General features: G+C 37.1%; 1 protein-coding gene across 2 annotated transcripts; it reads left to right on the top strand.

Annotated features, from left to right (window-relative positions):
• Window positions 1-593: 593 nt before the first annotated feature.
• On the top strand, window positions 594-13,148 carry LOC148063956 (cyclin-Y). 2 transcript variants are annotated; one of them, XM_087811050.1, is made up of 11 exons: window positions 594-992; window positions 6,812-6,886; window positions 6,998-7,015; window positions 7,166-7,200; window positions 7,629-7,723; window positions 7,812-7,847; window positions 8,656-8,713; window positions 8,795-8,914; window positions 9,939-10,105; window positions 10,173-10,335; window positions 11,281-13,148. In XM_087811050.1, the coding sequence occupies exons 1-11, from the start codon at window positions 839-841 to the stop codon at window positions 11,395-11,397; spliced, it is 1,038 nt and encodes a 345-aa protein (XP_087667176.1). In that variant the 5' UTR covers window positions 594-838; the 3' UTR covers window positions 11,398-13,148. The 2 variants fall into 2 exon arrangements, with proteins under 2 accessions (XP_087667176.1, XP_087667177.1); XM_087811051.1 differs by lacking the exon at window positions 6,998-7,015.
• The last annotated feature ends 897 nt before the right edge of the window (window positions 13,149-14,045 follow it).

Genomic DNA, 14,045 nt, shown 5'->3' with positions numbered 1-14,045 from the left:
CATTTTTTTTTAATCCAAATATGTGGACGTCATGTAGACGCAGTGAACTAATTGACCAGCAGGGGGTAATATTACACTTGATCCTTAATATCGCAACACAAAAAAAACCCATTAATGTGTGCAACTTTCTAAAAAAGCAACTCCAAATTTTTTTTGATTTTCTGTTATGTTATCAGTATTATCTTGCCCTTTAAAGTATATACTTTATTGAATATTGTTTTGATTGTTTAAGCGCTTTGTCACCCTGGTCTGGAAAAGCGCTATATAAATAACAAATACTTACTTACTTCATCAAAAATATACCAAAAAAATTAGATATTAAATCATTTTATCAATATTTTTGTATAATTTAAGTAATAAAAAATAGTTCGCAATAATAACTTTTAGAAAAGATAAATGTCTATTATGTGAAGAATATAATTGTTTATTTAAATAACCGTCAATTAAAATAAATCGACTGTTGTGATCGACATTGTCCTTTTAAATAAACTGAAAACTGAACTGAACGCTCCTCCTCCACTTCCGCCTCTCTCTTGTCCCCGCCCACTTGACCCGGAAGTGTTCCGTCCCAGCGGCCCTCCCTTCCCCGGTTCGCTCCATCTCCCTGACAGCCGAAGCCACAACACCGACCCCGCCGCCCATCTCCTCCCCGAGCAAAGGATGCGTCCCCTCGGGCGATGCTGCGCCTCGCAGTGACGCCGACACCCCGCACTCATGGACGCCGCCCCGGGAGCTCCGTCCTCGGGCTGCTGATCGATGCCGAGCGGCTGGACTCGCAGCGGCTGCGCAGCCACTTTTGGCCCAGAATAAAGAAAGTGCGCGTCTCTTCGGCGCCGACATGGGGGGCTCGACCTCCTGCTGCGTGTCTGGGAGCCCGAAGATCCGCAGAAATGCGCACTCCCGCCTGGAGTCCTACCAGCAGGACTCGGACCTGAGCCGAGAGGAGACCGCCTGCAACCTGCAGCACATCAGCGACCGAGAGAACGTCGACGGTAACAGAAAGAAAAAAAAAAACACTGATTCTGTGTATAAACACACACTAGCATGTGTGTCGACACACCTCACAGGAAGTGCACACAACACACGTCAGTTACACACTAACAGGGTTCATGGTTCATGTGAGTGGACCCTGGACCCTGTTAGTTGTTGGTACAGAATGCTAACAGTAGCTAACTTGAGTTAAAGTTTACATCCAAAGTTAATTGTTTAATTTATGTTATTAACAACATTGCTAACTTAATGTTACTGCTAACATATGTGAAGTGGTGTCTGTGTTAAGTTGCTTATGATGTGATATTTGCCTACATCATGGGACAAATCATTATTTAGCATTTAAGCTTAATAGTAAATATTAAAAAAAATTTGCTAACGTTATGAACCCAAGTACTGCCAAAGCAGCTGAATGCTAAAAAGATTATGTTAGCTAGAATGTTGTTGTAGATGTGCTACGACAACACACAAGTGCTATTGTAACTGAATTTGTAGCTAAATGCTACATATAAGCCAGTGACAAATGCTAAAAACTATTACAACTGAACATGTAGCGTCAAAGCTAAATGCTAAGTATAAGAAAATGATAAGCTAATGCATATGTCATGAACCAAAGTGCTGCCAAAGCTACCTGGCTGAACGCTAAAGAGATTATGCTAGCTGAAATGTTGTTGTAAAATAAATGGTTTGCAACCGAAGTTGTAGCATACAAGCTAAATGCTACACAATAGACAGTAACACAGTAATTGACATAGTTATGTGTCATTACCCTCTGGATCAAAAAAAGTGTAATACAAGTGCTAAAAGTAAATTTCAACTAAAGTCATAGCATTTATGCTAAATGCTACATACAAGAAAATGATACGCGAACGCAAGTATTGCAACTGAAGTTGTAGCATACAAGCTAAATGCTACACTATAGACAGTAATACTGTAATTGACATAGTTATGTGTCATTACTTTCTGGATCAAAAAAGTGTAATATAAGTGCTAAAAGTATTGCAACTAAAGTCATAGCATATATGCTAAATACTACATACAAGAAAATGATACGCTAACGCAAGCATTGAAACTGAAGTTTTAGCATACAAGTTAAATGCTATATAATAGACAGTTAAATTGTAATTAACGTAGTTATGTGTCGTTGCTTGGTAGATCAAAAAGCTGTAAAATAAGTGCTAAAAGCGCTTAAGTCATAGCATATATACTAAATGCTACATGCAAGAAAATGATGTGCTAATGCATGTGCTGTTTTTGCTACAACCTGGTTTGAAACTAGTAGCTTCTTTAGTTGCTAAAAAGAATAGCAACTGTTTTAGCATACAAGCTAAATGCTATACTGTATATAATAAAAAGGTAATGCATAGGTTATGAACTCAAGTGCTGCCAAAGCTACCTAGCTAAATGCTAAAAAGATTTTCTAGTTGCTGAAATGTTGTCGTAGCCGTCTTGCTACAAATGTACCACTCTAAAGCTGATGGAATTTTAATATTGACAGAATTTATGAGCTAATAAAGATAAAGTGCTACTGTAGATAAGGTGCAATTGTTACTTTATCGCTGGTTATATAGCATTAACATCAGGACTTCATACTTTTAATTTACTTTGTTGGCTCACTAAGCTAATAACATTCCAAGATAGCTAACATGCTAGTGTGGCTGAAGACAGTTGAAAGGTGTGTTAGCCGCCTAGTATAGCTACGTTTGTGAACGTAAACAAGCTCTGGACACATTCTTGTTTGCACTTTTGAGTCTCTGTCTGCACGAGTGTGAAGAACCCAAGTGAGGAACTCGGCGTCGCCCCTCCCCCTCCCTCCACAGTCATCTGCATCACAATCGACCCATTTACAGTCGGAAAGACAAACTACAGAAGACTTGCTGTTGTCAGGTCTGTGGATCTTCCTCTGGTCGCAGTCTGGGGCGACAGAGCTAAGTCGGACTTGAGACTCGGTCTACGACATCATGTGACAGGAAGTTCTGGCTTTAGAGAACCTTCTCCTCTGGCTCAGCTCTTTCTTCACCTCAGGTTGTAATTTGACCTACAGACTTGTGTCTCTGTGTGAACTCCAGTTGAAACTTGTTTATAGATCTATCGATGATGTCACTTCCTGTAGTAACACCACGGGCCCCCTCCACTAAACCCGGCACCGCTCCGGTTAAACGGTTCTGGTCTGTGTGGCTGCGGAACACAAAAGGAGACCCAGGTGAGTGACGCCCGCGGGCGTCTCTCGGGGGACCCCAAGACGACCCGTGAATGAAGCGTGTCCAATGTGCTCCCAGACGGCGTGTTGGAGATTAGCATCATCAGCAACCACGTCGCTGGTTCAGAGGTCCAATAGGAAAGCAGAGCTAGGCGGGTCGGCGCCTCAGGGGGGCGTTAACGCCTCAATCTGGAGGGAGACAGGGGGGAGATTTGGGGGTGTTTGTCTGCTGAGACAAGTTTGTCTTGTTCATTAATTATTCGTATACACAAGGTTTTATATATTTCAAATATAATTTTGTATTTTCATTTTGTTAATTTTACGAATATTTTTATTGAAACCATTATATGTTATTTCGAAACTGTAATGAGATGCATTATGGGTGTATATTATTGATGCGTATCACGATACAGGGATAACGATATGTTATAATATAAAACAGTAGTAACAAGAATATATACAGTATGTAGTATTGTCGAGTACTTGACTCTGGTGTTGCAGTATTTACAGACCACATGACTCTTGACGAAGTCGTAACTGCTTCGATTTGTTTTTAAGTCTATTGTATCCTCTCGTCCTCAGTCATCGCTGGGATCTTGCATGATTTCATTTTTCCTTTAGCTGCAGAGGATGTAATCAAATGCTTAATTTTCCAAAATTAAGTAAATTTCCTAGTTACTCGTACTTTTAAAAAGAAGATGTTTAAAAAAAAAATGGATTCATGCTGTTCAAAAGCACTACGTTATTTTTAATAAAAAGATATGATATTTAAGTGTATCTATATTTTCTTACAGCACTAGATGCATTTTTTTTCTCACATTTTTGTTCAATATCTGAAATGTTATTAGTTTAGTTTTAATTCAAATTTTGATTAAGTGATTAGTTTCGAGTAAAGGATAAAAATGACGATTTCTAAGTGAATCTTTACTGATATTCTGTATATAAGGTCGGGTCGCTGGGGCAGCATCCAGAGCAAAGAGGTCAGGACTACAGTATATGATGTGATGCTCCAAACAACTTGTCTTGGGTTGAAGATAATCTGGGATCTGACTGTTAACTTTAGTAATTATTAGTTACATATTGTTAATTGTTACTACAGTACTACAGAAAAACCCATTGACGATTCTCCCATATTGTAGCGCAACAGTTGGTAATAAAACGACACTGTAAAAGTCTGTTGTCATCAGTGGACATCGGAGTGTTTCGAAGATGGTGTCGTGAACTCCGATTTGAGATGGAGAGTGTGCAGCGTGGCCTCACCCCTGGAGGGGGGAGATGAAGGGGAGAGGTCGTGGGGGAGAAAAGGGGGGATGAGGGGGAGGAAGGGGGAGGTCGGCATCATCTGATCTGCAGCACAAAGCGAGCTGTGTCTCTGTTAACATGGCCGTTGTTTGTGCGTCAGCTGACGACACTCTTGTGGTCCAGTGTGTTTCGGGAGGAAAACTTCTTGTGTGCGAGAGTCTTGAGTGGTGACATCACAGGTCAAAGGTCACAGAACAGGAATGGACATTGACTGGAAGATTTATTTTTCTTCTCTCTTTTTGACATCTTTGTTTGTTTCGGTTAGATTTGGATTTCTTGACATTTTTAAGTCGACATTATCTCGTATTTCTTCCCATTCTGTACTTTTTACGAACAGACTTTGTTTTCTTGACGGTTGCTTCGGTTTATGTTTTTCTTATTTAAAAGTATTTTCCACAGTAGAAGACCTCAAAGTGTTCGTTTATATGAACATGTTCTCTGGAGAAAGTACTTTAACGGTGCAACATTGTGAAAGCTGCAAGTTCATCTCTTATGTTGCAAAACTGGAAGTCGATTGAGGAAGGAAGATAAACTCTGGACATCTGTGTCTCCGGTTGTTCTGCTTTTCTCCTTCATTTTGATCCTTGATACTTTCAATCTTAAACAAAGTGAGCTCTGGATTTGACTTTGATTTTAGACTGGCTCGTCCAGTTCTAATTTCACGCCTTATAACCTGTTTAGTTGTCCGGTCATAATGTTTTGGCCGACTGTGTGACACTGCAGATGTTGAATGATGTTCCATAAATCAGCGTCTCCTTCAGAATAAATTAGCATCGACACCACTTCTGCTCTTTCATGTCACATGACGCACGGACGATGAGCGAGGGATGAATAAAAATATGGAGGTGGACATTAAATAGATTCTATGCGATTTTTAGTCGAGCGACGCCAGTGGACTAAAATGGTAGTGTTTAATTTTAAATTTTAGTACAAAAATATTAAGAATAATATTATATATTAAACTACCCAGAGCTGCTTTAGGACAGAGTTCGGAGTCGGTAGTGTTGACGCGTGGACTCGACAACAATTGATTTTAAAAGACTGAAGATGCTCAAGGCTTTATTTATGAAGTGATAATTGATCCCTGAAGACCTGATCAATCGATTCATTGATTAACGGGTTCCTCGCAGTCACATGACCTGTCCACTTCAGTCAAATGTATTGCATTTAAAAACATGTTTTTTTCCCCCCCTTTTCAACAAATAAACCTTTAAATACTAAACAAATTAAATTCATGAAAAATAAAATATTTCAGAATAATTATATATTAATATTAAATTATTTTTATAATTTTTTACAATTAATATTTCAGATAATTAAATAAAATTGTGTGTTTTTAATCCATAAAATAAAATAAAAATTAGATGTATAGTTTGTTCTTATTCTTTGTTTCGCTATTATTTTGATCAATACACATTATTCATATAAAGTAGATACGTTTTTATTGTTATATGAATCATTAATCTTGTAAATTATTGAAGGGATGACGGTGTTAATAAAGTTGAGTTTTGAACCTGGTCTGATGAGTGAAATATTAACTCTGGTGTGTGTTCGACGGCGTCTGCTCGGTGCTGAGCTCTTGTTTATTCATGATGTCACGGCGTCCAGGCGGGGGGGCGGGTTCGTCTCCTGTTTCCCCCTGAGCGGCGTTTTTTTTTTTTGTTTCTTGGTTAAAGCTCAGCGGCGGCGCAGGATATATCACATGACAAACACTCGACACTCTCGAGGTGATGCTGCTGCTGACAAAGACCCGGAACGTTTGACACGACAAAACGAGTTTCACTCTGATCATCAAAAGACATTTATAATCAAAGTTATGTTCTCTACCTTTATTTAAACATGCATTTCTGATTTTTACCTAATGTCTTTGAACAATCGTTTCTTTCTTCTTATTGTATTTACTTATTTTTATCCTTCTTTGACACAAAAAGTTACATATATTCTAACATAGTAAATAAATGACAAATACTAGAAAATAATTGAGAAAGTATATGAAAAATGATGTTTATAAGTACATAATAAATAGATTATCAGAGCTTTTGAATGTAAAATAATAATTATTCAGTGGTGTTTATGTGATTTAGGGTAAAATAATCGAATTTTTGACGCATTTTAAAGGATCTTGATGATCAAGTGAGTAAGGAACTCGATGACGTGTCAATCAAAAGGCCTCGAGACCCCCTCATGAATACCTCCGTTGTGTTGAAAGTGATTTAGTGTTTCAAATGTTTTTTTCTGTAGTCGCTGCGGTCAGACGAGGCAGCTGACGTCCACTCGTGATGGTTCAACTTCTTGACTCGACTGCTCTTGTCTCGTCAGGTATCAACTTCGAGTACAACCCTTCGGACCACCCGCGGGCCAGCACCATCTTCCTCAGCAAATCTCAGACGGACGGTGAGTCGGGAGGAGAGCGAGAGAGTCACAGTTGTTTTTGTTGGGTCTAGGGTGGGGGGTGTAAAAAGGTGTTGTCGGGGCCAGACTAAATCCTGGTTCCTCTTGTTTCAGAGGTGCCCAACAGGAACGGTGAGTGTTGATGTCGCCCTCTAGTGGCCGAACGAGCCTCTTCTGCTTTTTTTTCCTGCTTCTCTCGCTTGTTTCTCGCTCTGTGACGCTTCATGTGGCGCTTGAAGTTTATTCTGCTGCAGATCACTTACGTTTCTTCTACTTTCACAGTGAGAGAGAAGAGGAAGAGCCTCTTCATCAATAATGTGAGTTTTTTAATGGACCAAATGTCTTTAAAAACTCGCTGTCAATCGTTTTTTATTGACATTTTAGCCTGAGTTGTTTAGAATGTATGACTGTGGAATTGTTCAAATGTTTAAAATGACTATAGAATCAGTTTAAATAGATTTTTTCCAACTTTAAATCAATAACAACTTCACACAGACATGACTAATCAAACCAAGATGATGAATTTGAAGTATTTGAAGACACTTGCAGTAAAAAAAAAAGGTATTGTAATAGGTTATATGAGCACTAAGCACCAGTTTTTTTCAGATACATTTCAAGATAAATCAAACATTGTTGACAGTCAAGTGTGTGTGACACACACACATGTATCTCAAACATAGCAGTGAGTGATCACTAACGTCTGGATTAACTTGACTAACGCTTGTCTTGTGTGTCGTTTCCGAAGCACTTACCCACGAGGAGGAAATACAGCTCCTGCTCCACCATCTTCCTGGACGACAACACGGTCAGCCAGCCCAACCTGAAGTACACAATTAAATGGTGAGAAGGTGGAAGATTTATCAAGTGTGTGTGTGTTTGTGTGTGTGTGTTTGTGTTCACTTCCTCTAAACGCGTGTTTTTTTTGCAGTGTTTCCCTCGCAATTTACTATCACATCAAAAACAGGTAAGTTGATCTAAATGAGTTGTATTTTAATGATCCATTATTTCAATGTTTAAAAAGAAAATCTGATTATTTCATTTTTTTAATGTTTAATATAAGTTTATTTGAAGTGATTCATTTTTTTTTAATAATTTAAAAATTACATTTGAAAAATAAACTTAATTGTAGAAAACAAACAATTCCAAGTGAAATATTAAAGTATATATTAAAACATATATTGTCAAAAATACTTGAGTACAAGTACTTGGATACAAAAGTAATTAAACAGTAACAATTAAATATTCTAACAAATAAACAAATTTAAAAAATGAAATGTAGGAAAATTTATTTAGATCAAAATATTTAAGATATGGTATATATAATTAAAAGTCGAAACATAAGGTATATTTTATATTTATATATATTTAAATTAATTAATTCCATTGAACTTAATCGGAGAATTTTTTTTTTTATTAAAACTTAACTTTATTTATATAAATGTGTGTGTATATGTGTTTACTGTATATAAATAACATAAATACTTTTAAGACATATTTTTAAAATGTATATGAAAATACTTGATTACATAAAGTCCTTAGATTAAATAGTAATCTAATGAAAAATAATTAAATATAAAACTAAATAATAAAATGCATTAAAAAAATAATAATAATTAGGGTAAAGTCTAAAAAAAAAAACAAGTAAAAAGTAATTCAATACAAATGTTACAGTGTACAGATATTAGGTAAAATTACGTTCAAGTATGCAGATGAAAGTAAAACTGACAACATATTGAAACATGTATTTTTTTCTCTCTTTCATCTGCCCTCAGAGATCCAGACGGAGGAATGCTGCTGGACATCTTCGACGAGAAACTTCATCCTCTCTCCGTGACTAACTTCTCTAACTCCATCATCTGCTGTTGGTTCCTTCAGACGCGTGTTGTGTTGACAGTTGTGTGTCGTTTGCAGAAGTCTGAGGTGCCGCACGACTACGAGAAGCACGACCCGGAGCAGAAGCAGATCTACAGATTCGTGCGGACGCTGTTCAGCGCAGCTCAGCTCACGTCCGAGTGCGCCATCGTCACACTGGTGAGTGTGTTATCACGACATTTTGTGTAGATCACAAAATTGATTAGGGGGGTGAGAATATATTTACCGTATTTTCCAGACTATAAGTGGCTCCGGAGTACAAGTCGCACCAGCCATAAAATGCATAATAAAGAAGGAAAAAACATATATAAGTCGCACTGGAGTATAAGTGGCAATTTTTAGGGAAATTGATTTGATAAACTCCAACACCAAGAACAGACATGTCATCTTGAAAGGCAATTTAAAATAAAAATAGAATAGAGGCAACAACAGGCTGAATAATTGTACCGTATGCTTACATTACACAACTGAGAATGTGCCTGGTATGTTAACATAACATATTAAGAGTTATTCAGGTAACTATAGCATAAATAACATGCTAAGAAGTTTACCAAACCATCCGTGTAACTCCAAATAACTCTTGCTGTTTAGTGTGAAAATAACATGTAAGTAAGTAAGTAAGTAATTTTTATTTGTATAGCGCTTTTCCAGACCAGGGTCACAAAGCGCTTACACAATCAAAACAATATTCAATAAAGTATATACTTTAAGGGCAAGATAAAACTGATAACACAACAGGAGTTCCAGAAATAAACCGGTAATAGTTTGTTTATAATTTCACACATAAGTTGCACCCCCGGCCAAACTATGAAAAAAAACTGCGACTTATAGTCCGGAAAATAAGGTACAATTAAAATGCAAATATTCACGTCGACTGTTCATTTTTGTGTTGCATTTAAACATCCGGTCACTAGTTGGCATCATTCAGAAGGTAATGACTGAGGACGAGAGGATACAGTGACTCCAGCAGCTTTTAAAGCTGATGTTTGGACATATTTTGGTTTAAAAACAATTAAAAGGAGTTACTACTTCGTCAAGAGTCATGTGGTCTGTAAATACACCAGAGTCAAGTACTCGACAATACTACACATATATACTTGTTCCTACAGTATAACGATATATTGTATCGTGATGCGTATCGTCAGATTTTTTGCCAATACTCACCCTAGTGTCCATCCTGAAGGTGTACCTGGAGCGACTGCTTACGTACGCAGAGATCGACATCGGTCCGGGGAACTGGAAGCGGATGGTGCTGGGCGCCATCTTGCTGGCGTCCAAGGTGTGGGACGACCAGGCGGTGTGGAACGTGGACTACTGTCAGATCCTGAAAGACATCACCGTGGAGGACATGTGAGTGAGAGGTCGCGCCTCCTCGGCTTCACCTGAGCCTTATTAACGCGAGCCGTGATGCCTTCAGGAACGAGCTGGAGCGACAGTTCCTGGAGCTGCTGCAGTTCAACATCAACGTGCCGTCCAGCGTTTACGCCAAGTATTACTTCGACCTGCGCTCGCTCTCCGAGGCCAACAACCTGAGCTTCCCACTGGAGCCGCTCGGCAGAGACAAGGCCCAGAAACTGGAGGTGTGGAAACTATAGTCACGGCACTAATGTGGAACAATATAGAGTATAAAGGGTCATCGGAATATGTTGTTATCAGTGTTATCTTGACCTTTAAAGTATATACTTTATTGAATATTTTTTTGATTATTTAAGCGCTTTGTGACTCTGGTCTGGAAAAGCACTATATAAATACAAATTACTTACTTACTTAAACATTTCAAATGTTGAAACTTTGAAGTTTCTAATTGAAATGTTGTTTTAACTCTAATATTTTTTAATATTTTAATATAATCATTTCTATATTGAAAGGTGTGTTTTATTTTTATTGAAATTAAAAAATTGAATATTAAAAAAAAAGTTTTTTTACCCAGATATTCTAATGCAAATAAATTCAAAATATCTTTTCTTAATTCAATATATTTTAAATGGAAGTCTTAAATTCAATTTCAGAACTTGGTATTATATTGACCCCAGACAATACCAACAGAGCACAGAGCTACGAAAGCAACATAAAATTACATATATATTTTTCTTTTTTTTTATATGTATATATGTTTCCACACCAAAAAAAACCCCACTATTGCTTGATTACCGGCAATAAAAGTTTTTGATTCTGACACTGATTAGAATCAGTCACGTGATCATCTGTGCTTCGCATGATTGGCTGGAAGTTTAATGTTAAGTATTTGAAAATATTCAACTTGGAATGTTTATTTTAGAATCTTTGGTATAAGAATATTCATTTCTATGTGTAAACAATTTTTTTTTTCAATATTCAAATTATTCTATTTAATTTATTTATTTAATTTATTCAATGGTTAAAGGAAGATTAACAAAAAAAAAAAAAACATTTTAAATTAAACATCCAGTATTCTGATGGTACTGATGTACATCCATGCACTAATGGCTTCTTTTAAAAAATCATTATCTAGTTCTTATAACGTAATAAAATAACTTTCTCTCCAGGCGATCTCCCGGCTGTGTGACGACAAGTACAAGGAGGCGAGGCGAGCGGCGAGGAGGCGCTGGGCCAGCGTGGACAATCTCTGTGGGGTCAGATGGGTTCCTGCCATCGTCTCGTAGTCGACCACACACACACACACACTCGCACACACACACACACACACAACGCCATATCACGAGATGGAGGGACACCTGAGGAAGACGTGTTCTTGCGACGCCTTCGCCGTGCCTCTGACGCAGACGATGACCACGGACAAAATGGCCTCAAAAGTCTTCTCCGGAGTCGCCGAGCAACCGTTCGCCTTCGCAATTAACAATCAATGTTATTTATATCAGCGTTTTTCTGCACCTGCTCGATCATAACCACACTCTTTAAAGCACACTTTACCGCTTATTTATTTGCTTCTTCTAGATAGATAAACGTTAATTCAATGTTTACAGTATTTCTCTTGCTACTCAGGAACTCGTAGGTTTATTATCAATATTTGAATGATAAAGAAAAATGTTCCAGTATTCAACATAAAACTCACTGATCAACATTTAATGGTTCCAAGAACATTTAACACACAGGTACACAACATTTAAAATTACCATTCCAGTTGTTGTTTTATCTCATGTCTGTCATGTATACATGTCTGGAAACGAACATAACAATTCCATATCACTTTTAATTTCCATTTCTTAATTATTCAAGTGAGCGATTAGCAACAGGTCGTGATGACGTCACACGCTTGTCTGCAGCAGTATAGCTAGCGTCCTAGCTTTAGCATCTGAGCTAACGCTGATTTAAAAAGTGTAAAAACATAACGAAATGTTGATATACAGGTGACTTTTGCTGAGATAAAAACGATCCGTCGATGTGTTTTAATGCGTTAAATATAACCTTTTGTGATTCATTTTCTGCAAAACGCGAGGATTGAATCAAGCTACCTTAAGGTGTAAAGCTAAGACTAGCTAGCCTAGCTCATGAGACGAAAGAAACTTTTATCCTTTATATTTCTTCTCTTTTTTTATACACTTACCCAAGTAACGCTTTGCTGACATCTACTGGATGATCGGCTTCACTTTCCATCTTTGACGCTTTGTGTATCGAAACAAATAATCCAAATATTGGATGATAGTCGTTTCACATGATGCTAACAACCGCTACACCGTTTGTTTTCTTAAATACGTCATTGTTAACTAGAAATACTATTGAGTGATTACATTTTTTTTTTTAAGTATTACCATAATATTACTTATTGAAAACACTAAATTATTATCTTGCACTGATGTTTAAGCTTCTAGGTTTTTTATTGTAATATTTAAAAATAATCTTGTTTTGAATCCAAACACATTTTGTAGTTTAAGATGGAGACTTAAGTATTAATTTAAATTAAATTAACAGATTAATACTTCAGTGTTCCCAGTCGCCACAGTTCATTTAATTTTGGACGTGAAATCTTCTGCAGAGATTTATTTTAAAAGCAGATATTTGGTGGTTTGTGAGTGACTCGTCCGACTGACCGGACTCTCTCGTAAGTGGACCAAACATGTCGACCCGTCGAGGTCAAACTTCCATCTTTAAACATCATTTTACATTAATTAATTCTTCCGAACACTAGAACGGGTTCAGTCGTTGAATACTTATTTGACTCTTGTGTTGGCAGTTTCTTGCATTTTAACTTTGTACAGCTGTGACGACTTTACTGTGAAACATTGATGGACGTGTTTTTTGTTTTTCTTTTGTAATAAAACAGACTTTCTAATATATTAGTGTATTAACGTACGCTTGTGTTCACTTTTGTTACATTAAGTTACGACGATAATCGAGGGTCATCTTGCAGACATTGTTACACATTTAAGGACAAAAATAAAATCTCTGAAACAACGTTTTTGGTCGTCGTCGTCTGTGAATCAACGCAACATGAGTGAACTGTTATGGGACAAATGTGTTAAGTTTTGTCATAAATTTAAACATAATTGTTTAATAATATTTTGGAATTTTGTTCACGAATGAAGGAGGGATATATTGGTGAATCGTTGCCGCGTCTTAGTCATGGTGAAGAAAGAGCTGAGCCAAAAGACAAAGCTCTCAGATGACATTACTATGTTTTCTTTAAAAATGTTTCACATAACAATTTGTATTTATCATTTCATGAAACTTTAGTTGTTTTTTTTTCTGACCTTATTCCTTTGTTTGTTCTTTTTTGGGGAATATTTCTAACCCCATAAAATGATTTGATATCATTATTAATTGAATTTTAATATTGATTTTTATATTCATTCGTTTTTACTCGAGTTCTTTTATAGCCAAGTACTTTACATACAGAAGTATTTTTTAATATGAATTATTTTACAATATTAAGTCGAGTTGTTTTTTATCCAATTAAGTTCATTTTTACGACATTTTAATCAATATTTTATTTGCATATTTCAGTTCCTTTTATGTTGATCGTATTCCTAAACTCTGACCAGGAGTCTCCAGTCCCTGTGACCCTGGAGAGCTGGGAATCACTCGCAGCTTATATGAACCTCGTAAGGTGTTTGATGTACTTTTAAATGTACTCACCGACGTGTTGCGTTCATGGTCAAGAAAGTGAAGAAGACGCAGGTGTTACAGGCTGAAACATATCCTGATGAAGGTGGACACGTGACTCTCGGTCAGTCTGAGCTGTCGCCACAAATCTACATAGTTCTTTTTTGGATGGATGGCGCTGCTTTCTGCTCGCTCTCCTTGTTACTTTTTCTTGTCAGGGTATTACGGATGTTCAAACTGAAAACCAAAA

Source organism: Callionymus lyra, chromosome 16 (genome assembly GCF_982586985.1).
Source record: "Callionymus lyra chromosome 16, fCalLyr1.hap1.1, whole genome shotgun sequence".
Classification (NCBI taxonomy): Eukaryota; Metazoa; Chordata; class Actinopteri; order Syngnathiformes; family Callionymidae; genus Callionymus; species Callionymus lyra.
The sequence above is the reverse complement of the archived record's forward strand: the minus strand, read 5'-3'. Positions and strand labels throughout refer to the sequence as shown.